The 23604-nt window shown below is 33.8% G+C and overlaps 2 protein-coding genes across 4 annotated transcripts; both read left to right on the top strand.

The window, feature by feature from the left end:
• Positions 1 to 1355: 1355 nt before the first annotated feature.
• On the top strand, positions 1356 to 5762 carry LOC112282126 (cationic amino acid transporter 6, chloroplastic). The gene is made up of 5 exons (XM_024519373.3): positions 1356 to 2245; positions 2740 to 2995; positions 3268 to 3842; positions 4389 to 4620; positions 4744 to 5762. The coding sequence occupies exons 1-5, from the start codon at positions 2102 to 2104 to the stop codon at positions 5319 to 5321; spliced, it is 1785 nt and encodes a 594-aa protein (XP_024375141.1). The 5' UTR covers positions 1356 to 2101; the 3' UTR covers positions 5322 to 5762.
• Positions 5763 to 11081: 5319 nt separating this feature from the next.
• LOC112282924 (uncharacterized) lies at positions 11082 to 13453 on the top strand. Of its 3 annotated transcripts, none has more exons than XM_090250738.1 (5): positions 11082 to 11385; positions 11698 to 11872; positions 12151 to 12240; positions 12465 to 12537; positions 12778 to 13453. In XM_090250738.1, exons 2-5 carry the CDS (start codon positions 11852 to 11854, stop codon positions 13080 to 13082), a joined length of 489 nt encoding a protein of 162 aa, XP_090106864.1. In that variant the 5' UTR covers positions 11082 to 11385; positions 11698 to 11851; the 3' UTR covers positions 13083 to 13453. The 3 variants fall into 3 exon arrangements, with proteins under 3 accessions (XP_090106864.1, XP_024376885.1, XP_024376884.1); XM_024521117.3 differs by having other exon boundaries at positions 11082 to 11242; positions 11430 to 11872; XM_024521116.3 differs by having other exon boundaries at positions 11082 to 11242.
• Positions 13454 to 23604: the final 10151 nt, after the last annotated feature.

A 23604-nucleotide genomic window follows, 5' to 3' on the forward strand; every position in this document is an offset into this window, starting at 1 on the left:
TGCTATCTTGATTCCTTCCTTCTTAAAACATAGAAGTACAAAGAAAAAAACATAAGGAAGACTTAACAAAGTAGTTAGTAAATTGGATGTTTTTAATATCATTTAAAAGGGGTGTTTTGTTTGCTTTCATCCTCATGATTAGAAGGATTACTTACACTCTATTACAAGCATGATTTTAAAAAAAATAGAAATCTACGTTATATCTATCAAAACAATGATTTCAAATTCAATTGACATTAGAAGATTATCATGCCTTTTCTGAGCATTTAAAAAAATAATTGAAGAACATTTAGTATATCATTATCTAGAAAAAAAATATACAACCTTCCCTCAAGCACTATCATAACTTCTACATTGTTTAGACCAATAAATTCACGTTTCATACTATCTTTGCTACTTTGGGTGCAAATTCGGCATCAGAAAAAGGCACAATCAGTGATAATAAGTTAGTTAATCATGTAATTGAGTTGGTAAAAGTGTACCAATTTGATGCCAAAGCTCTTAAAGTGTCACTATAAAAAAACTGTGATACCATTGACACACTTTTAATGCAACAGTCCAACAAGGTAGTTCCTTCACCTCAATCACAACTAGAATGTAAAAAAAAAGAGGATGAAATCAAACGATGGAATTCCACAGCTTTGGAAGTATAACAGAACATAAAACGCAGAATTTAAAATGGGTAGTAATTACACCTTAAAAAAACACAGCTCAACGTGGTTGCACCCACTAGCAGCAAAGCAGCCCCATCACCACAAGAGTGGGACACAACAAGCAACAAGACTTCGCGACAACAGGCCCCCCACGACGTCAGAAAAAAACAAAGCCCCATTTATCAGCAAAAAGTAAGTAGACTCCTTTCCCAATTCGGCAACCCGGCCCGGCCCGGCCCATCGCCGCTGCCAGCCACCATCCACCAGACGCCGCCGCCGCGGCCCGGGAACAGCAATTGTGTGAGCGAGTGAGCGGAGTCGGAGGCGGAGTGAGCAATGAATGAGAGATGGGGGGATGTGAGAAAAGCCAGCATTGGATTGCGCAGGTATTATTGTTCTATTCCCTTCCTGGTGCAGCCTGGCCGGATTTATGATCCGCAAGTCGCCGCAGCCTTTTTTCTCGTTACGTCGATCGATCGATCTGTTGTGTGGCAGGCTGCACACCCCGTTGCGTCTGGATTAGCTCGCGCCATACCATTGGGGCGCCGTAGCCACAGCTGCCCAACCTCTCCCTCGTATTGAACTCTAGCTAGCTACTCTTTTTGGCACCGGGGCAGTTATTGCCAGCTTTTTCTCGTCTCTGACGGAGACGGCGTGCCCTCTTGGATCCGCGATTGTTGCTATATTGTCACTGTTGATCAGATCATGCTTCGTCGCTCCTAGCGTAGTTGGTTCATGGCGTGGCTTTAGGCGTGGCGATGTGGACAGAGTGTGGGTGCGTCGTGCTAGACTAGTGTTCGTCGTGGGGTGCGAAGTCGCTGCTTAGCTCGGGTGGAGCGGAGTCCGGTCGGCGTTGTAGTCTTGCACGTGGAGAGAGAGAGCGAGAGAGACAGAGAGGAGAGAGAGTCGGTGTTGTTGTGTCTTGTGCTGAGAAGAATAAGTGGTAGGGTGAGTGGGTACTGGGCTGGGATTGTTGCACGATTTTGTTGACTTGCGGGGGGTTAGTGTCGGGGGTGTTTGAGAGGTCGCAAGACTCGTCGTGGAGGGCCCTGCACGTTGTGTTTGCGCCGTCTTAGTAAAGAGAGTTAGTAGCGAACTCTAGGTTAGGAGTACCAATTTCTGCACTCGATTTTGTAACCGTGTCTGCTCTGCGAGCTATCACTTGAGTGTCAATGTAGGATACCTTCGTTGTTCGAAGAGACTGGTGTGTCTATCGAGTATTGTAGTTTGATTTTCATGCTTCTCATGCGTGCCGGAAACTTGGCTTGGATCACGTTTACTCTTTAACATGTTATCCGACAAGAGGTTCACTATCCGCGACGTCGACTTCGCTGTGTACGGAGCGGCTGTCGGCGCAAATTCCCTTCACCCGCTTGTAGATTGAGTGCGTCCTTGAGCTTGTGGCACTCGATCAAGTGAGAAGTCAGAGTGGGCCTCGCAGACTCGACATGGCGGTTGATGAAGGCGTTTCGTATCAACCCCCGTCTAGCTTTTCAAGTTTTTCGGAGTATGGTCGAGCGATCCTTGACACTCCCCGACGGCTCTACAAGCATGCTTGGGACATATCGACGCCCACAGATGAGATGAGCGAGGTATGACAGTGATCAATTTCAGACCATGTCCGCTCTTGCACATCAAGCCTACAGCACTTCTTCCTGCACTCTGTATGCTCTTGCTGGTTTTTGACGCCAGATGCGTTGATGACCACTTTTATAAAAGACTCAGCGGTGGGTTATATCTCTTGCATGAGTTTTCACCATCATTCGTACGCTGGTACAATCCTCTAGGATTTTTGATGAGCGCGTCCCGAGACGGTTTTTTTATTAAAATTTTATTTTTTAAAAAAAATTTAAATCAATTTTTTTTTAATATCCTACAGAAATCCGTGATTCCAGTCTAGGAGTCTAAGCCCTGTCCTTGGTCTCGAGTATACATGCTTCACACGCGACTTCGGTACTTTGTCACGAAACGAGTTCATTTTATGGTTCTTGAGGTGAATCATTAGTGGCATCCATTCCTTAATCTTGTACAATCAAGCGCTTATACTCAGAAAAATAACCAAAGTTTTGTACTCTGGCACTGTCAGGTGAGAGCCAGGTCTGGTGCTGAAATGAGTCGGAGTTTGCATTGGTGGGATGTCATAGCGCTGGGTGTGGGAGGAATGGTGGGCGCCGGCATCTTCGTTTCCACTGGCACTGCAGCTCGCAGTAGTGGACCTTCGGTGGTGATCGCATACCTAGTCGCTGGAATATCGGCTCTCCTCTCTGCTCTCTGCTACACCGAGTTTGCTGTTGAGATGCCGGTTGCCGGCGGCGCCTTCAGCTACCTGCGCATTACCTTCGGTAGACTACTCCCCGATTTATTCCCGAGATCAGACATATATATATATATATATTAGCTCTTACCGTACCTTGCCTAATTCTCCTAAGGCCGCTTTCCTCATTCCCAGTAATCCAAGACCTTCTGTTTTTATCTGTTTTTGTAATCGACGGCTAGGAAGATGTCTCGTTGGTTTACCTTCAGTCCTCTTCAGAGCTCTAGTTGCGCGTCCAGTCTGTATAGTTGCGCGCCGTTTCGGGCACAATCTGAGAAGCGTCTTCTTGTTTGTTTTCAGGAGAGTTTCCTGCTTTCATAGCAGGAGCGAACTTAATTATGGAGTATGTCTTGTCTAACGCGGCTGTAGCAAGGAGTTTTACGTCGTATGCGGCCAGTGCGTATGGCGTGCTGCACGCTGATGCATGGCGCGTACAGGTGGACGGCTTAGCTGATGGGTACAATCAGATCGATGTAGTGGCTGTCTTGGTGGTGATGTTCCTCACTGCCTTTTTGTGCTGCAGTACCAAGAAAAGTTGCACGCTCAACCTGGTCATGACTGTACTTCACATTGCATTTATACTTTTCATCATCGTCATGGGGTTCGTGAAAGGGGACGTCAAGAATCTTACGACTGCTGGCGATCCGGTGGCCAACCCGTCGGGTTTTGCTCCCATGGGAATCAGAGGGATTTTGGGCGGAGCTGCTATTGTGTACTTTAGTTACATTGGGTTTGATTCCGTCTCGACCACCGCTGAGGAAGTGAAAAATCCAGCTAGGAGCATGCCCATTGGTGTTTCAGGTTCAGTGATCATTGTCACTGTCCTGTACTCGCTCATCGCCATCGCCTTGTGCATGCTGCAGCCTTATGATATGGTACTTCCTCTCCCTCCTGTCTCGTTGGCGGCAACTTCGCTAGGAAATTTTTTACGAGTTTAGAAATCTTGCAATCACACTCCCAGTGCCGCTTTATCTTTGTGGCTTATCAATCTGCTCGATTTGATTGAGAATTACTCTGGTGGTTGAAATTGAAATTAAAGAGTCAGTCAATCCTACTTAATTTACGAAGTTTTTATGCTAAAAAACTTCGTAAATTGCCATTCAACTTAAATTATCATGAGATCAGTACATTTTGGAAATACCTAGCTTATGAGGTTTGCACACTAAATCTAACATAAAATTCCTTGCACAATCAACCAAGGAGATTCGATACGAAATCTAGCTTTTATTATGACTCTAAATTTTGCTGGAACTGCTCAAACCTCCCAATGAGAGCAAGTCCCCGGAACACAGCTGGCTCTATGATAGCCATTCAGTAGTCTGGGGGAAAACACCGATGAGATGTGGGCAGCTTAGGGAATACTTACAACGAGTGGGTTTCTGTGATTAAGTTCGTCACTGAAAATGCTTCTTTACTTGCAGATTGACACAGGAGCTCCGTTCTCTTCCGCGTTTCAACATGTTGTGGGGTGGGAATGGGTTACAAAATTCATTGGTGCGGGAGCCAGTTTGGGCATTATGACGTCACTCCTTGTAGCCCTGCTTGGACAGGCACGCTACATGTGTGTTCTTGGTCGTGCACATATAGTACCGCAATGGTTTGCTGCTGTGAATCCTTCCACTGGAACACCCATCAACGCCACAATCTTTCTTGGTAAGTTCCTGTTCTCCCAACCTACTGCAATTCCGTTCAACCCACGCTGGCTACCGTTTTCTAAATTTCTAGCGTGCCAACCACTATTCGATGGACTCAATTGCGAATTTTCATGTTCATCAGGTGCATGCACTGCGGCAATATCACTCTTCACCGACCTCACGGTGCTTCTAAATCTTGTATCCATCGGCACTCTCTTCGTGTTCTACATGGTGGCCAACGCTCTCATCTTCCGCCGACACTACGTGCGCGGCAAGACCTCGTCGTTACCAACGGCCGCATACCTGGTCGTCCTCAGCGTCCTTGCCATTACATTCGTGACTGTTTGGCAGTGTGGCCAACACTATCGGCACAACTGGGCGTTATATCTTGTGGGTGGCCTGGCCATTGCTCTTACGGCCGTATTTTGGTTTAAGATACCAACAGCTCAGAAAGGGAAAGACTGGAGCGTTCCATGCATGCCATGGGTTGCAGCAGCGTCCATTTTCCTGAACGTTTTCCTCCTGGGCTCAGTGGACAAGGCTTCATACATGCGCTTTGTGATCTGGATCATCATTGCGATTGTCTTCTACATCCTTTACAGTGTTCATTCCACTCACGATGCCGAAGCTCGAGCATCGCTGGACACTCCGCTCATAGCAGGAACTGTTCAAGTGAAAGTTGAATCACTGCCTTGGATCCGAGTAATTCTGTCAGTCTAGAATGCAAAACTGGTTACTAATGCGGGCCATTGAGGATGGGAGGCGGTAGTATTTTTTGGAAGACCATCGGAGCGACTCAGTCTGGCAATCCCCCTCCCCTTTGCTAGCAGCAGGTAATACCTGGGCGACTAAGTGTTCGATAATGGTTTCATGACAGTAGTCTTGCCCAATTCTGTACAATTGATGAACAATTTCCAGTCCTAGTGCTCAAGGCGATAGATAGGTAGTAAATCCCAACAGACTGCAAATCTGTTCCCTTTTTTCTAGTTTCGAGTGATTGACCTGATAACGTAGGAATGAATGGGTTCGGCACAGGCCTTTCCCATCAGCTGGTGTCATATTGACACCCATGCGGCTGAATGTAACTATATACTTTGTACCATGTACCATTTACACAACAAAGGGTCATGACCCTTGCCAAGGGTTCAAGATGTTTGTGAAGTGCACTTCTGTTCCGCTGCTTCGCTTTGTGAGGCATTATTTCACCGCAGTAGTGGTGTCTGATGCTTTTGTTATGAAATGAAAGCTTGCTTGCTGGATCTTCTCAACTTGTAAGTCTCTTAGCTTCCCGGTGCTTGTTCCATGGTTACCAGAATTATACATCCCACCCTTCTGTGTAGAATTGGAGTGCTGAGTTTGTTGTCTGCGGATATTACATGTCGATATTGTAACCAACGTAGACAAATAAACAGATAAATGCGTATATCTTAAGCGTGACAATACTGTAGATCATTATAAAGTTGTAGTTTGTTTTGTCTAGGTCTGAGAATTTTGTCATCTTTAAAATGTCACCGTATGTCTAAAATAATCTATGTATACATCTATGTATTTTCCTTGGGGCTTAAGCTCAACAATAGAAAAAATTAAAAGGAAAGAAGTTGTCTCAAACACAATAATGCAATGCTATTATATTAAAATATTATATTTTATTATAAGTTTTTGTTCCTTTATTTATTTAATCACCTAATAAATATATATATATATATATTTCTCTATGAGAGTTTCACAAATGTAATTATGAACAACTCTATTCTATTTGATGACTTAGATTTAACTTATCTTAGTTTAATTTTAAAAATATTTTTAGATAAACAAAAAAAATAAAATATATTGTTAAAAACTTATTAAACTCAATTTAGAATAAGTTTGATATTTAATAATTTATGTTCAACACAATTTTTTTAACTATTTTATATTATTAAACACATTTTTTTAATTTTTATTTTGAAAAGAAATTAACTTTATAAATAATAAAAATATCTGTTTTTCTAACCACCTCACAATATTGGCAATTAAAATCAAATAAATTGGTCCAATTATAGATGGTATTTATAAACCATAAAATTAATAAATTTTTTACTAAATTTAACTTATTTTAGGATATTTATATTTAAATTTAACTTTCTGATGAAACAAATTTATCAATTATAAATTGCCAATTATTTTAGTGCTGCAAAGATCTTTTACGATTGAAATAAGTCAATTTTGGTTTGTTAAGAAAATAAAATTAGAAAAACAAATATAGGTTCCTTAAAAAAGTCATAACAAACCTTTGGAAGTAATACTAGTTATAATACAATCAATACTTTAAATAGTAAAATTGATTTTTACTAATGAATGTTTCCTTACTAAGGAATGTTAATAAGCAAATTCTAATCTAAAATAATACATTATAAATTATTTTAATCTTTTTAATGAGAATTATTCTTTAAAATTTGATTTAAAATTAAATTCAATATTTTTATGATCAAACCATTAGATTTTAATGAAAACTTAAGTTTGATAAAATAAAATTCAATCGTGATGTTAATTTAAGTGTTTGATGATTTATTCTTTTTAACAAATTAGTTTTATAACATCAAATTTTTGTTTTCATTTTTTACTAACAAATTTTAATTAATTTTAGTTTTTGATTGATATTTTAGTTTGTTACAAATTTAACAGTTTAAATATTTCATTAAGTGCCAATTATTTTTTTCTTTTTACTGATAATAAATTTTGACAGAAAAGAATTTTGTGTTAATTATGTTGACGGAATTTATTTCTTATTTTAAAAACTATTGTCGAATTTTTATGACCGCAGTATTTAAGTTTTAAATATTTCATAGTTACAATTTAAATTATTTAGATTTATAATGCAATCATAACAATGAATGAGGAAAGAATCCATATTGTACTTTAGCAAATTTTTTATTTTTAACATAAGTTTCTAATTTATTGCTATTTGAAATTAAAAACTTAAATATGAATCAACAATAATTTAGCTTTTATCCAATTAAAATAAAAATAAAATCAAAAATATATTAATATAATTTATCTTCATACGCATGTTTAACAAAAAAATCTAATGTAAAAATTATACTTAGTTTATTAATTATTATTTAAGCTTTTATCAAAATCTAATAATAATCTAATATTGGAATCAAAATCTAACAATAGTACTCTATGTATTTTTGTAAAATATAATTTTAAGAAATGTGATGATTTTCTTAAATACAAACATTTAAAAGTATATTCCAATTCATGACTAATTACATAGGTAATTAATAAAAAAATAACATATATATATATATATATATATATATATATATATATAGTATTTTACATTAAGTTTGTATATATTAATTTACTCATTTTATTGTAGTCATGAATAAAAAATCTTTATAATTTCTTACTTATTATTATGAATTTGGAGAAGTTACTAAGAGAATTTTCCATTTTCTAATATTAAAATTTAAAATAATACAAAATGGATAGTTTTTTTTTTTTTTTTTTTTTTTTTTTTTTTTTTATTTTAAACTTTTTTTATATTGAATTCCTAAGATTGTGTTTAGACTAAAGACTTTAAATAACCAGAGATTTTTTTTTTTTTTTTTTTTTTTTTTTGTTTTTTTTTTTCTGTTTTTCTCATATTTAATTTGTTTTTTAGCCCTAAAAGTATATAAATATATATATATATATATATATATATTTATAAGTTTTACATTTAAATTATTTTTTGAAGTTTGAACAATATTTCTGATTTTTTATTAATAATATATGGGCATAAGGACATTTGTCTGTTTCTCCAATCTCATATTTAATTGTTACATTATTATATTTTCAATAATGTATTTTAATACAACGAAAATTATTTAGAATGTTTTTCAGCTATTAATAAAAAAAATCTAAAGCCATCTCCTTTGTAAATAAAATTTTATTGGTAATATTATTAATTTTTAGAAAATTTAACCAAATTATCAAAAATTGTACATACTATTTTTTACTTGTTGGAATGAATAAACTAATGCTGCTCATTACTATTGAAGTAAAGGCAGATTTTTTGATAAAAATATTCTTGTACAAAAACTTACATTTAAATAAAAAATAACTTTGGTTTATTATTTTATCACTTATTCAATTTTAGTTTTCGATTTTGAGTTTTGTTTTTAAGTTTTTAGTTTTTTTACATTTTGATTTCAATATTTAAAAAAATTACCTTTAAAACATATATTTAAAATCTTCTTTTATTTGTATTGATTTTTGTAAATATCACTATTAGTATTTATAAGTATTTAACATTAAGTTTTAAAATTAAAATTTAGAAATGAAACTTTAAATTATATTAAAGTATTTAACTGATTTGATATGTCATTAAATTTTCAGTATTTTTGAGAAATAAAAAAATCATAGAGTTTTATGTAGTAATAAAGTAATTATCTATATTAGTAAAACTTAAAATTATTTCAAAACTCGAATTCGGCATTTTAAATTTCACAATTTGATATAATTTGGTAAATTATTTAATTATTTAATAGAAAATATATTTTTAGAAATTTATTTTCTTAAAAAAATACAAAATAGGTTTATTATTATGATAAAATTTTATTTTTTATTCTTTTATATTTATATTTTAGTTTGATATTTTTAGTTTTTATATTTTAGTTTCAAGGAATAAGTTATTTGTTGATTATTCTTTGTTGATTAGTTTATGTCTTAGATATTTTTTTAAAAAATTCACTTAATTCAAAGATGTTCATTTTGAATTAAGTGACTTTTTTTAAAAAATATATATGAATATATGTCTTATTTTGAATACCTTACAAGCAGATATATTTTTTTATATTTTGAATACCTTACAAGCAGATATATTTTTTTATATTTTAAATATAACAAAATTTAGGATTGATCTTTAACATGTTTACTATAAAGTATTAATGGCTAGAAATTTTTATTAACCATACATATAGTCTTAATAAAATAGACCAATAAAATAATAAATATATTCATAAATTATTCAAATTAAATATTTTACCATATGCTTTATGAATTGTTGATGCCATATCTATAAATAAATAAAAATAAATTCAGGATTTTACAAAAATGTAATTTAATATTAAAATATTCAAATACTTAGAAATAAATCTATTGTCTTTTTAAAATACTGTTATTATTATTAGATAGTTTTATTTGTTAATATATTATTTTGTATATGGACTTGTGGCATTTTATTTGGATATTTAATTTAAATCAAAAACAAAAACACCACTGCACGTTTTCCTTTATATTGAGTTTTCTTTTTCATTTTACCCAGGCCAACAATCACAAATTTTATCCAAACAAAATTCAAAATATTTTCCACTCCAAAAGTCAAAAATATCTCATGCAAACCCCTAAAAAGAACTTCATTCATCACTCTCCCACTTTGAAACACATGTATGAACTCAAGTCAACAAAAATAAAAGGTACAATTTGTAGTACAAAAGTACACCAATGCTATCTTTATACTCTCACTCACTCTCTCTTTTATTGATCTCTTTGTCTTTGTGGTTTGTGTCTCATGTGAGACGTGTCCTTCCTTTGGTTGATATAGACTACTTCCCAATCACCCACCTCACACCCCCACTATTAATTACGTCACTACAAACCAAGTACATGAATATTTCCCTTAGAGCCTACAACAACAACGACAACAAAAACAACAACAAGGAGAAGAAGCAAAGGACATGGTCGTTGTTTTCACATCCCTCCACTGCAGAGCATCAGGGTAGGAAAGCAGAATCAAAGAATGTTTTATGGGGCCAACAGAATTGTTTGTTTTTTCCAGTGATTTGGCTGTGGTGGGATGTGGGTGGGGGGTCCATAACCTCCAAAACGATAAACTCTGCAGCATCAGAAAACAAGCTCGGTGACGCAGCATGGGACCACTTCCCAGGCACCACCCAATTCCAGTCACGAAAGAAGAAAAAACTAACAAACAAACAAACAAAGGGTAGGGTGATTATTCGGAGTGGTGGCCAGGGAAGCATGAGGCTGCGGTGCCAGTGCAGTGCAGTGGTTTCAGGCACTGGCTAGAAGGGGATCTGCTGTTGTTTCCACGGTGAGGCATGAGAATCAGATACTATCCAACTGAAAGAAAACTAGCCTATATTTAGTACCGACTCAGGGCATGCAGTCCGCGAGTCATTCGGTGTGGTACCCCACCAGCGCCGGGATTGTTGCAATGCTATCGTCGGATGGCGATGCAGACCAAGTTCGAACGCTTCTTCGGAGGAAGAAGCTTAGAGCTTGCGCCACCCACCCTCCCGCAGGGCGGAACACGAGAGGATGGATGGTCCCATCTGCCCATGTGGAAGCGTGACACTGGGTGGGGTCGTTGAATTCCTGGCATTGGAATCCCTGGAGCATCGCAGCCGTCGACCAGGGCTTAGGGTGCCGTGCCTCAGAAGCAAGGGATTGCTTGAATCTCAGCCCAGAGGATCTTCCCCCAACCACTCTGGTGTGAATCCATTGTTCACGAGCACATAGTGTTGTCTGTAGCATATTTTCTGCGACTGTCTACCAATCTTGATACTTGTTTTGCTTGGAGACTTTCACGAGCGGCGGGGGATACACGCATCCCATGGTGGTTGTAACTGGATGGTAGCTGCCAACTGCAGAGGGTGAGCAAGTGAGGGTTGGTGGGAATTGGTCTTCGAGTGCTGGAGATTGTTGTGAAGAATGTTTATGATGTAGACAGGGGTTTGCGATTGGCAACTTTAGCGTTTGTGTATTGGTTTGGAAGAGCTCAGCTGGTTTCTTGAAGGTTGTTGCCTGTCTCGACTAAATGTAGAGGGCTTGTTCCTGCAGCGTCGCAACCACCTGCTCCAGCTTGTCATGAGATTGTCGGAGACATTATCCAGAATATTTTCAATTATTTTATTTCTGGTTTTGGTTTTGGTTTTTGTGAGGCTGTCAGCTTTTTATCACGTTTAACATGTTACTCCAGTTCAGAGTTTCTTGATTAGATTTGGCCCTGCACCTGCTGCAGCAGCGATCAGATTCCGTGTAACAGTGTACAGTGAGCCAGTGACATATGATTCTATGAAGCCATCGTACACTTGGGGTTTTCTTGCAGAACCAGGGAAGAGAGAATAGTTGGTTTTCATTTTCTTGTGCACCGCAACACTCAGCTTAGCTTTGAGCATCAAGGAGGTGGGTACGTGGTGCGAGGAACTCCAAGCTCTGCATACTGGGCAGAACTGAAGTAGACGTACGACGTGACTGCAGCGATGTCAAGATTCCTCAGAGAGGTTTGTTGTACCGACCATCCTGTGCTAGGCGTCACTTTTTTTTTTTTTTTTTTTTTTTTTTTTTTTTGTTAAGACTTGATCATAGCTGGGCCGATTACAAGGATTAGCAAAAGCCCGTCAATTGAAGCGGTTGGTGAAATCTTTTGGCGTCTGTCCAGTGATAAATTAGAAGGATGATATTGACTTTGTAGCACAGCCTGTGCTATGGGATCTGAGGTAGAGTTGCAGTTATCCTGAAAGCTTGGCTCACCAAAAATACTGATGTGGCTTATGTTCAGTTGTTCCACGGTAGCTCATACCGTCATCATCCCCGTTTCTACTACGACGATGCGGTGGTCTCCTACGGAGTGGGGCGCAGCATGCTTCCCGTGAGTTTCTATCCTTGCAAGTGATTACTGATCCAGCCCCTCGAATCTTTGCCTAGTCTAATTATTAATTTTTATGTAACGAATATCATAAAATAGTGATTATTACAGGCAGCAAGTTGTATTTCTATAGTTCGCTTATTTCTTTTCTTCAAATCATTAGCGCTTAATCTTCAATTGGTTGAATTGGGGTGCATATTCCAATTTAGTATGCAATGAATGTGCAGGATGTTGTGCTCCATGTTCCGATGGAAACAATGAAAGACGTCGAGAGGGTGAAGCAAGCATTAGCCATTGAAGGTTGTGTTCGCTGATCTTACTTGACAAACTTAAGCGTTAGACCTTGAAGAAATGTGATCATTGTATGCAGCATGCCTGCTGTGAAAAATTACATGAGGACTTCCTGAAGAGGAATCAGGAACTTCAAAACTTAGATAGCCCTTATTCTTTGACCTAGTGTGGAGACCAGTTGCTACAACCTCTATTCTACTTCTTTGGTAGGTTTTCAAGCTAGTCTGAGATCAAACCTTTCATGTGCAGGTGTGCACCGAGTAAGGTGCGACATGGCGACCCAGACAGTGATTGTCTCTGGCAACGTTCCTCCGAAGTCTCTCCTCCGACGTGTTCGGTGGATTAAACGGCACTCCACTATAGTCTCATACGGTGTCCCCTACGGAGGTCCTGCTTATGGATCAGAATACCCTGAATTCAATCCATATGCTCTGGAGCGGTACCCCAGGGACCCACCATTCCAGTCGGCATATGAGACGGTTCCAGCCGAGTTAGAGTATGGGTCGTATGGGTCTCCTTACTCAAGACCTTATTCAGCTTACAGCTACTATTAAACAATTGGCAGAGGTTAGATATGCTGTCTGCCAGTATGGGGTCAAAGTTAAACATTCTTCCCAGACCAACTATTCTGGAGGTGCTAACATTGTACAACTATTGTAATAGGTGCGTCAAAACTTGTTATCGTGTCTCATGGAAGCACAGGGAAGTTTTGGATTATCGAAGCTGGTCATCGTGATCTAGTAGTGGTAGTAATATACATGTTGAACGGGCAAGGATTAAGCAGGTCGTGTCACGTCGTGCGGCCATGACTGTTTTTAGGGTTCGGCAGCTGCCAGATTTTTTTGTGATGACTTGTACACAATGTATCCAAGGAATGTTTATTAATAGATTTACTGCATTTTCTTTGTGGTGTTGAACAAGTGAACTGATTGTCGGAATAAAGGGAAATAATGTAATGCAATGGTCAGGATCAGAATTTGAACGGCATCTGAATGAGTGAACCTTCGTTAGCTCTGATTGAAGAATTTTCTTAACCATTTTTCACCAGATTCCTTTACTGTCCCTCCATTCGTAATCTGAATGAGCATGCAGACTTGAAATCATAGCATTGCTACTAATATCCTAAAAGAATGTTGATGAATTAAAACAATTCGTAGACTACAAATTGATTGAATGAAGTTGACCTTATTCCGTGGTCAGCCTCGTCATGGGCTGCAGACAAATTGGTGAAATTGAACAGTGACCAACATCCCCATAAAAGTCCCTCGTGTTTATGCAATAACTGAAAGTTTCAAAAGATCCAATTTGAAAGTCGTCGTTGAACATATATTTTTGACTACTTTTGAATGAAAACATAACAGGATGCCAGACGTAAGAGTGCTGCGCAAGTCATGAATCTGGAGCTGTCGAAAGGAGAGAGCACATCAACACTGGGAAAATGTTTTGAAATACGAAGAAAATACCATATTCCTGTCCAATTGGAGAATTTCCCACATGATAAAAACAATACAGAGGAATCTCAGCTTGAATATTTTAATACCTTCTAGACTCCATTGTTTCGAGTACTTTCCGCACTCAGACCTTAGAAACAGCTGGAATACATCCAGTATTGCTCCACTTTCTGTAAGGGTAGTGCATTGTTTCGGTGCATTGTGCACTACCCTTACCCATATCAAGTCAATTCTTCCATCATCTAGATCCAACACAAGTGAATTCACTGTGATAAAGCAAATCATTGTCCGGCAAAAAGAAGAAACTTACCAATGATCATATGCGTCCCTGCTAGCGTATAATGGGCGATCTGGAGGACTCAAATTGTACAGACTGAGCTTTTTAAAAGGCAGGCGATGAGGGTCATTTTGGAAGTTGTACCTCAGGAGAGAGAAGGTCCTGGTGGTTCATGAGCTGAAAACACTCGCCCAAGGCGTGTCAACGGGTTGAAGAGCGTCCTCAGATGGGCTTGCACAGGCAGCAGCAAATGGACTGACGGTGAATATTTTAACAAACCTACCGATTCACTATCTTGACCTTTCTGAGAAACGCAACTTACGAGGTGCCTCTCCTTAATAGTACACGTTTGATATCGCAACCACGAATGATAAAATACATATGTTATGGTTGCGTCACTCAGTGGTATTGTTTCCACTTGCGGGTGTCAGAGCATAATGGGTTCAATTGAACAATCCAGATTAAGTTTAGAAGCATTAGAAAAAGCACTAGATTGATCACACTTCTCATTCTCAAGATCCAACCGTTTTGTCGATGCCTCACTCTGGAGTTGCCGACAACTCTCTCTGACAACTCTCTCTGACTTGTGTCCAATCGATCCAGCCTCGGAGACCACCTGTTCCCACAAGACGTGTGACATTGGACAAACTCCGAAGCACAAACTCCTATGCATGCAAATGAATGAGGTGAATGGGATTGGAGAAGTATGTTTGGAAAATGTTGCATCCAAGGCTGAGTTTTTATTGTGTGAAGCTTGTACAAAGTATTGCTTTTGTTTAAAAATGGCATCTCCAACAAGAGAATAAGAAAATCTAAGATTCAATTCATCTGAGTGATTCTTCCCTTGAAGTAAATCATGTAAAGAAATAAAATAAAGAGTGTTAATTTTTTAATACATACATACATACATACACACACACACACACACATATATATATATATATATATAGTTAACAAATTATTAAGTAATAAAAAAATAGTAAATGACAAGTTTTTTATTATTTTTTTATAGATATATTATATTTTTATAATATATCTATAAAAAAATGATACATTATACTATATCTTAAAAAAATAATAATATATTAGTAAATGACTAGTTTTTTAAAAAAAATTTTACAATGTAAAAAACTAGTCATATAATATAAATATATAATTACATAATTAAAAAAAATTAAAATGCATTAATATTTACTATAAGATATATTGTGAAAAACCTAAAAAGTACCAATCTTTAATGAGAGATATAAGTTTTTAATTTTTTCTTAAAATAGTAAATTTAATAATAAAAAATTATATATTTTTTTTGTATAAAATCAAAACATAAAAAATTAAATATTTTTATTGTGATTTTTATTTTTTAATTTTTTTTAACACCATTTAAAAGAAGATTTTTATTTATTTTTATTTTTTAAAATTTATAAATGAGGCATTAGTGAGGGTTGAGATTGAATACTTGATTCTACATATTTTTATATTATATTTTGTATAAAAGAATTTTTTAAAAATTTAAATAAGTTTTAATTAGAAGATTTTTTAAAAATATATTAATCCAATATAATAAGGATATTTCTCTTCAAATTAAAAATCAACAAAGTTAATATAAACTTATATATATATATATATATTGTATTGAATAGAATTTAGTTTTTATGTATTTCAAGCATAAGATAGAAACTTTAATATATAATGATTTCAAATCTATAATGATTATGAGATATAAGAAAAATAAAATAATTTTATGTAGATTACTTTAAAAGATTTATTAAATAATTTTAAAGAATAGCGTCCTAAATTGTAAAATATTTAAGATAATTATTTGATAAAGAACTAAATAATTATGCATCTATAAAATCTAAATTTTATTTAGCAATAAATAAAAAGACAAGGTGAGAATTGGATATAGTCATTAAAAATCTAATTTATACAAAAAGAAAAAGAAAATTTAATCAATTATATTAACTTGTCTATTGATTGTAATTTTCTTTTAGATACAAAATATTACACTAAATAGTGATAAATACTAACAAAAATAAAAGGTTAGATATCTTAAATTGAGATGTATGTATATACATATATATATATATATAAGCATTTAAAGGTATGTATTAATTTATCTTATTAATTTAAAATTGAAGACCGTATTTTAAGAATTTTGATCATAAAGAAAGGTAAAAATGCACAAAGTTAGATTGATAATAATGCATTTACATTACTATAAAGAAAAACAAATGGAGTTAAATAAGCTAAAAGAGAAGTATTATAGAAAGATGTGTTATTATATTTTTGAATTGGATAGATTGTGATCCATAAATTGTTAATAGATATGATAATAGAATTTAAATTTATCATTTATTTCATAATAATTAAAATCATCATTTTAGGCAATAACACCAAATTCTATTCTATATAGACAATAACAAAATAATATTTGTAGATATTGATGATATCTCTAGGATAAAGAATGTGGTATAGAAAAGAATAATTTTTAGAGTGGAGGATCTTAGAAGAGCTCAAATAGAGAGAATGTATGCAAAACAAATAACGATGAGTCCAACTTTGATAATATGGCCACAAATAATCAACTTATGTACATTGCCATAACAACAAGTTTTCAACAACTATTCAATACAATACAAATTTTTAATAATAGAAAAAAATTTCAAGCAACATATGAATATAACCATTAGCACACAAAGCTATACAAATAAAGAAATTGACAACAATTAAGACGAAAAAATAAAATCATTAGATCAACATAGCATAATTTTATAAATCATAGAAAAAAATAATAAGAAATTTTATTTGGTCTAAAAAAAAGAATTATAAATTAAAATATTAGAAAAATATGATAAAAAAATATTATTAGTAAAATACTATTATTTTAATATTAATAAAGTATAGTAATTATAATAATAATAAAAATTTTCAATTAAAATATCTATTAAAAAATAGATTCTAAAAATATACATAATAAAAGAAGATTGAATAGAAAAAGGTCGTTAATTTTAAAAAGAAGGAAAAAAAATTAATTCTACATCTACTTTGCAAAAGATAACCACAACCTATTCTAATATAGATTTAGTATCTAATTTAAGTATTAACACCGAAAAAAATAATTTTTTATTATTTAATTTAAATAATGATAAAAAATATTATAAAAATTAAATTATAAAGGTGGATTATTTTTAGATATATCTATTGAAATTGAATCAATAAATTACTTGGAAGTTAGTAAAATAGAGAATTATATATTATAGAAGAATCTATATGCTATAATTTTAGAATAAAATCACATTTTTTGTATAAAGTCTATCAAGTCTCATTAAAATTTTTATGTCATCTTTAGAAACGTTTCAAGAATTTTTAAGATTTCTCTTAATATTAAATAGTCCTTTTAATTAAAAAATTTTCTAATATAGGTTTTATATGCATAATTTATTTCTAATCAATATTCTATTATAACTTAATAATTTTTTAGGAGTTTTATATATTTATTTTAATAATTTATAATTATTTAAATAATATCAGTTAATAATAAATTAAATAACTTATTCTATATCTAATAATATTCTTATTATTTATCTGATAGGTATACATAGAGTATTTTTGGAATATTAATGAAAACATATTTTAATATTACACATAAAATATAATTTTCTGTGAGAGAATTTATATTAGCAACTAAATACATGCTATATAGTGATAAAAAGAGACATATGTCCCTAATTTTTGTCCTATTTGGACACTTTATATTTCCAAGGACTAAATCTAGTATATAAAATTTTACACTAGATCACAATAAGTTACTAAACTCTTGTACTTACTTAGTATAGAGCTTGTGTTTTGAAGCATTAAAATGCCACATTTAGAATGTAGATTAGTTAGATAGCTCTTTAGTTTAAAAATTTAGTTTTATCATTTAAATCTTTAATATTATAAAATAATATGATAATATATATATATATATATATATATATATATATATCATGGAAACAGAATAATAAATCTTAAATATTTTATTGATTGTCTTTTAGATGAATCTAAATATTTTTTAATAATAAAAAATTTATACTTATTTCTAAATAGAAAAAATAATATTGATGATGTATATATATATATATATATATATATTTTCAATCTTATATTTTTTTCATATAAACAAAAAAATAATGAATTATTTAAATCAAATTATATACATGATAATTTTATCTCAAAAATGATTTGAAAAATTATAATTATTAAATATAATGAATAAATATATTTTTTTATAAAAAGAATAATTCTATTTTTACAATAAATAAAATTATTATATATAATTTATCAATCTTTCTTACTACTATTATATTAATAACATATATTTTTGTACCATTATTTTATTGATACAATAGAAAAATATTTTTTTAGTATTAAGTTTTAAATTAGATTTTAAATCTATACTAGAATAGATTGTGGTTATCTTATGTAAATTAGATATTGAGTTTTTTTTATTTTTTAATTTTTTTTGTTAATTAATTAATTTTTTTACAATTATAATTCATTAAAAATTAAGTTGATTGTATTCAAAGCTTATATTAATGAGAATCTAACTAAAAACTTTATATGTCATTCAAATATCTAGTAGGAGCTTTTATCTTATTTGTGAAGAAAAATAATTGATCACTATGGTGATGTGTGCATTGTTTAGAATTCTACAAGATCACTATTAAGAACTTATATCCTTTATCGTTCATATCAAGACTTTGTAATCAATTGAATGAAGCTAAGATGTATACAAAAATATATCTATAAAAAGCATACAATCTAATAGGCATTAAAATAAGAGATGAATAAAAGTTTATATTTCAAATTAAGTAAGAATATTTTAAATATAATGTCATACTTTTTAAACTCACAAATACACTAGTTACTTTTCAACATCTAATGAATGATGTTTTATGAAAATTTCTTTGTCATTTTGTTGTCTATTATCTAGATGATATTTTAATCTAGTCTAAGAATATAGAAGAGCATAAACTTCATGTTTGTTGTTTGTTACAAAAACTTAGAGATGAAGGATTATATGTGAAGATGAAAAATTGTATATTTCATACTATTTTTCAATGTATTATTTTCTTCATTGACTTCTTAGGATACATTATTTTAAATGATAGTCTTTTGATAGATTCTAAAAATATTAAAATATCATAGATTAAAAGTTTTAAAAATAATAAAAAATATTTAATTTTTTTCGAAATTTGTTAATTATTTATGAATCTTTATCAAGGACATTTTTCAAATTGTAATTTCATTTATAAATTTGACTTGTAAAGACAAATTTAAAAAGAATAAAGAAGCTAAAGCAATATTTGAAGCTTTAAAGAGAGCTTTTATTTTTGCACCAACCATGTATTGTGTTGATTTTTCTAAAAATATTTTTTATGTCAAATTTACTTATAATAACATAGTAAGTTTTTTTTATTGAATAAATATTTTTGATAATTATAGTTATCATCCATGACTTAATAATTTTAACTTCTTAAAAATTGATAATCTTTCTACAAAAGAATTATCAAATTAATTATAAAAATTACATGCAACAATAAAGGCACAATCAAAAGAAGTTCAAGAACCATAAAAAGATCAATACAATTATCTATTATAGAAAACAAACTCAATTCTATGTAAGTAACATGGTATGGTTACATTGTAATAATATTAAGACTATTTGTCCTTGTGATAAGTTGGATTATTGTAGATTTGAACCATTTTTAATTTGTGATTAGATCAATCTAGTTGCTTATTAATTACATATAATAGAGTCTAAAAAGATCAATTTTGTGGTATGCATATGTCTTTTTAAGCCATTCAAGACACTAGATATATCATAAAGAAGACAAATACTACCTCCTCCTATAGAAGTGGATAATAATCAAAGAAATATGACATAGAGGATATTTGTTAGGGACATAGTCCTTAGAACCTTCTAGAAACAAGTTTCTACAACCTTCTAGAGACAAGCTTCTAGAACCTTCTAGAAGCAAGTCTCTGGAACCTTCTAGAAGCTTCTTAGTTGGTAGAAGATGTTAGGGACATAGTCCTTAGAACCTTCTAGAGATAAGTTTCTAGAACCTTCTAGAAGCAAGTCTCTGGAACCTTCTAGAAGCTTCTTAGTTGGTAGAAGTTGCTTGAGAAGCTTCCTAAATAGGAGTATATATTGGGATCGAGGCTGAAGAGTTCTTCAGTCTCGACAACACATCTCTTGGAGCTTTAGCTCACTTCTCTGGTGTTGTTCTTGTATTCATCTGATTAATCTAGTTCTTGCCAGTTCTTTTTGAACTTCTTGGTAGATATCAAGTCTATATTCTGTGTCCGTGATAGTTTGTCGAGACTTCACTCACCTCAGATATCAGAGCTAGTTTCTTCTTTGTTAAAGTGTGGATTACCCCTCTGCTTAGAAGTGTACTAGCACTTTAGAAGTTGCGGATTACCCTCCTTTAAACTCATACTTCATTTGTTACAATATTGGAGTCTTATTCTTCTTGGAGAGAGTGGATTATCCTTTTTCTTGAAGCTCTTAAGGCATTTTAGAGGTTGCGGAGTACCCTCCTCTAAACCAATATTGTCTTCTTGTAGAGTCATTTCTGTCCTTCTCTTAGAATGGTCGGGGGCCAAGACATTAGTATGACGAAAAGTTCAGAGTCCAAGTTAGATGCTATCATGAATGCCCTCGCTACGTTATCGCAAAGAACTGCAGAGATTGAAGGAGTCGTGGCAAGGCTTCATAATGATGGAGCATCTGGGATGGCACAATCTAGGTTGCACCAGCCTCAAACTTCTACAATTGGAGAAGCAACTTTACCTTAGGTTCGACAAGCACCGCTAGTTCTACAACATAAAGAACCCCGAGTTAGCCTTGCGGACAAGTTCGGTGGTACACATTCCAAGTTTCGAGGATTCGTCAACCAAATCAGATTAATAACAGTTTTACAGCCCGAACGCTATCCAACGGAGGAGTCACGTTGTTGTGTGACGTGTTTTTCAATCTGGGAAAACACCAGGTATCTAGCTGTAGAGAGTTTAGGTTTCTTTTGTATATAATGCCTTAGCTCCCAAAAAAAAAAGCTCTTTGTTTTGTATAAAAACTCAAAATATATTAAAATTCTGCAAAATATATTTCTTCCCGCCAAAGACTTTTTTACATCAGACTTTGGAAATTCATATATGTTGATCCAACCGTTCACTTTGTTTCAAATTTCTACCTATACTAGATGCTATACTTGACTTGTACGAAAAAATAATTGAACGGTACATCTATCACCGATCGTTCGGCATCTTAGAAACCCTAGCAGGTGCACAAAACCCTAACTTACAAGCACCCGAAAACTATTTTCCTTATATCTCTTAAAGCCAAGCTCCAAATCACACATAACTTATAAAGAAAGCTTTATAACAAGGTTACACACAATCTTGGAAATTTTGAGCTAAAACGTCATCAAATTGTCTAAGATATAGCTCAAATCACAAACACAAGTAATTCGGGCTACTTACTACCCTTAGATATCAAGCGCTGACTTCAACTGCCAATATCTCCTTCATCAAAGCTTGGAATTCGATAAACAGTATGCACAAACTGTAGCCGAAAAAGTGCTCTCTTCAAATACGGTCGCCGATCCTCGTTTGCTGTCCGTACGCGTGCGGTATGCTCAAAAGAGTGACAGTACGTCGAAAACTTACACCTTAACTTTGAGCGCCTATAACTTCTTCATATAAACCCCAAATGACACAAATTATAAACCAAAACCATATCCAAAAACCTAAACCTTCTGATCCTAGCCTCAAAAACTCGAATGGCCTCGAGAAAGTAACCCTAATCCCTAATATGGCCTCGGGCAGCCTCTTCAAAGCCCATTGGTCATGATTTTTGACCAATAGGAATGGAGATTTTTATTTTTCATCTCCATTCATCTATATTGGTGCCCTAATTCCTCCCTTTGCTACCAAAATCATTCTTCAATCCTTTTTCTTATAAGATTTACATAATGGATGCTCTAAACACCAAATAAAAGAACCAAAATAAGTTTTCAAATGTCACCAATGTCTAACAAAGGTGACTCTAAATATTTAGAAGTTACTATCAACCAAAACCAATCTTAAAAGCCACTATCAAAAAGAAATTAAAGTTATACAAATTCTATAGTAATCTTTTTAAACAACCTCTTTCCAAAGTAATAATCAAATTATATTCTACAACCAACTAAAATCTACTAACATGGCACTCACCATGTTACTTAATAAATTATATATGAAGTACATAATTACATTATTTTCATATAGTAGCCGAACCACAACACGACAACGTGTTGGGCTTGTTGGAACCTTACTTACAGGGCAAGCTCTATCATAGTTTGCTCCTTTGTTTGAGAAACGATCGTCCATACTAAATAACTTTGAAACCTTTTTGGAGACATTTGCGGAAGCATTTGGTGAACACGACAAGGTTCGATGGGCTACAACAAAGATCCGGTCACTACGACAAGAGGTGCGTTCTACATCAGTCTATGCATCGAATTTCAGGCAATTAGCATGCGACATCAATTGGGACAAAGAAGCGTTGATGAGTCAATTCTATTGGGGTTTAACGGACGATGTGAAGGATTTGCTGTTAACTCTTCCTGATCCGCAAACGCTCAACGAGGCTATTAGCCAAGTTCTGAAGTGCGATAACCACCTATTTCAACGTTGCCAAGACCAACGTTCAAGACAACATATGGTTCGCCACATCCCAACTATGTCCACAAGCAGCGTGAATTCACATTCGGAGGTAGAAGACATGCAAATTGATGCGGTACGTGTCAAATCTCTTACTCTAGAAGAAAAAAAGCGGCGTATGGAGGAAGGTCTATGCTTGTATTGCGGTGAAGATGGCCACAAAGTTGGAAACTGCCCCAAGAAGCAAAATCGATGTATTATCAAGACTAGGGGCACGTTTGTTCAGGAAAACGAGGATGCCCAGCCACAATAGGAACCGTGCGGCTGGACAGTGAAATATCGCAACAACAACCAGGTTCCTTTCTTTTCGCTCAACCTGCCCTTTGTTTTACAATCCCTTTACTTATTCGCCCTCAGAAACTGAGAACCTTAGCATTATTAGATTCAGGAGCATCTGCTTGTTTCTTAGACGAAGAATTTGCAAAGTGTCATAAGATCCTTTTAATACAAAAATCCCAACCTGTTCACGTTGAGGTCATAGATGGACGACCTTTATTGTCTGATAGTGTCACCCATGAGTCAGAACCTATAGAAGTGACGTTTAAGGACCATAGTAGTCATATTATTTTTAATATTATTAGAACTCCATCAAATCCT

The sequence above is a fragment of the Physcomitrium patens genome, chromosome 5 (genome assembly GCF_059467195.1).
Source record: "Physcomitrium patens ecotype Gransden chromosome 5, ASM5946719v1, whole genome shotgun sequence".
In the NCBI taxonomy this organism is placed as follows: Eukaryota; Viridiplantae; Streptophyta; class Bryopsida; order Funariales; family Funariaceae; genus Physcomitrium; species Physcomitrium patens.

What these genes read in the sequence shown, in the direction of transcription:
- LOC112282924 (XM_090250738.1), top strand. Translation starts at nt 11,852, where the DNA reads ATGTCAAGATTCCTCAGAGAG. An exon ending in TGGGGCGCAGCATGCTTCCC is followed by an intron (nt 12,241 to 12,464) that starts GTGAGTTTCTAT and finishes ATGAATGTGCAG; the next exon opens with GATGTTGTGCTCCATGTTCC. An exon ending in GCAAGCATTAGCCATTGAAG is followed by an intron (nt 12,538 to 12,777) that starts GTTGTGTTCGCT and finishes TTTCATGTGCAG; the next exon opens with GTGTGCACCGAGTAAGGTGC.
- LOC112282126 (XM_024519373.3), top strand. Translation starts at nt 2,102, where the DNA reads ATGGCGGTTGATGAAGGCGTTTCGTATCAACCCCCGTCTAGCTTTTCA. An exon ending in CCACAGATGAGATGAGCGAG is followed by an intron (nt 2,246 to 2,739) that starts GTATGACAGTGA and finishes TGGCACTGTCAG; the next exon opens with GTGAGAGCCAGGTCTGGTGC. An exon ending in CTACCTGCGCATTACCTTCG is followed by an intron (nt 2,996 to 3,267) that starts GTAGACTACTCC and finishes GTTTGTTTTCAG; the next exon opens with GAGAGTTTCCTGCTTTCATA.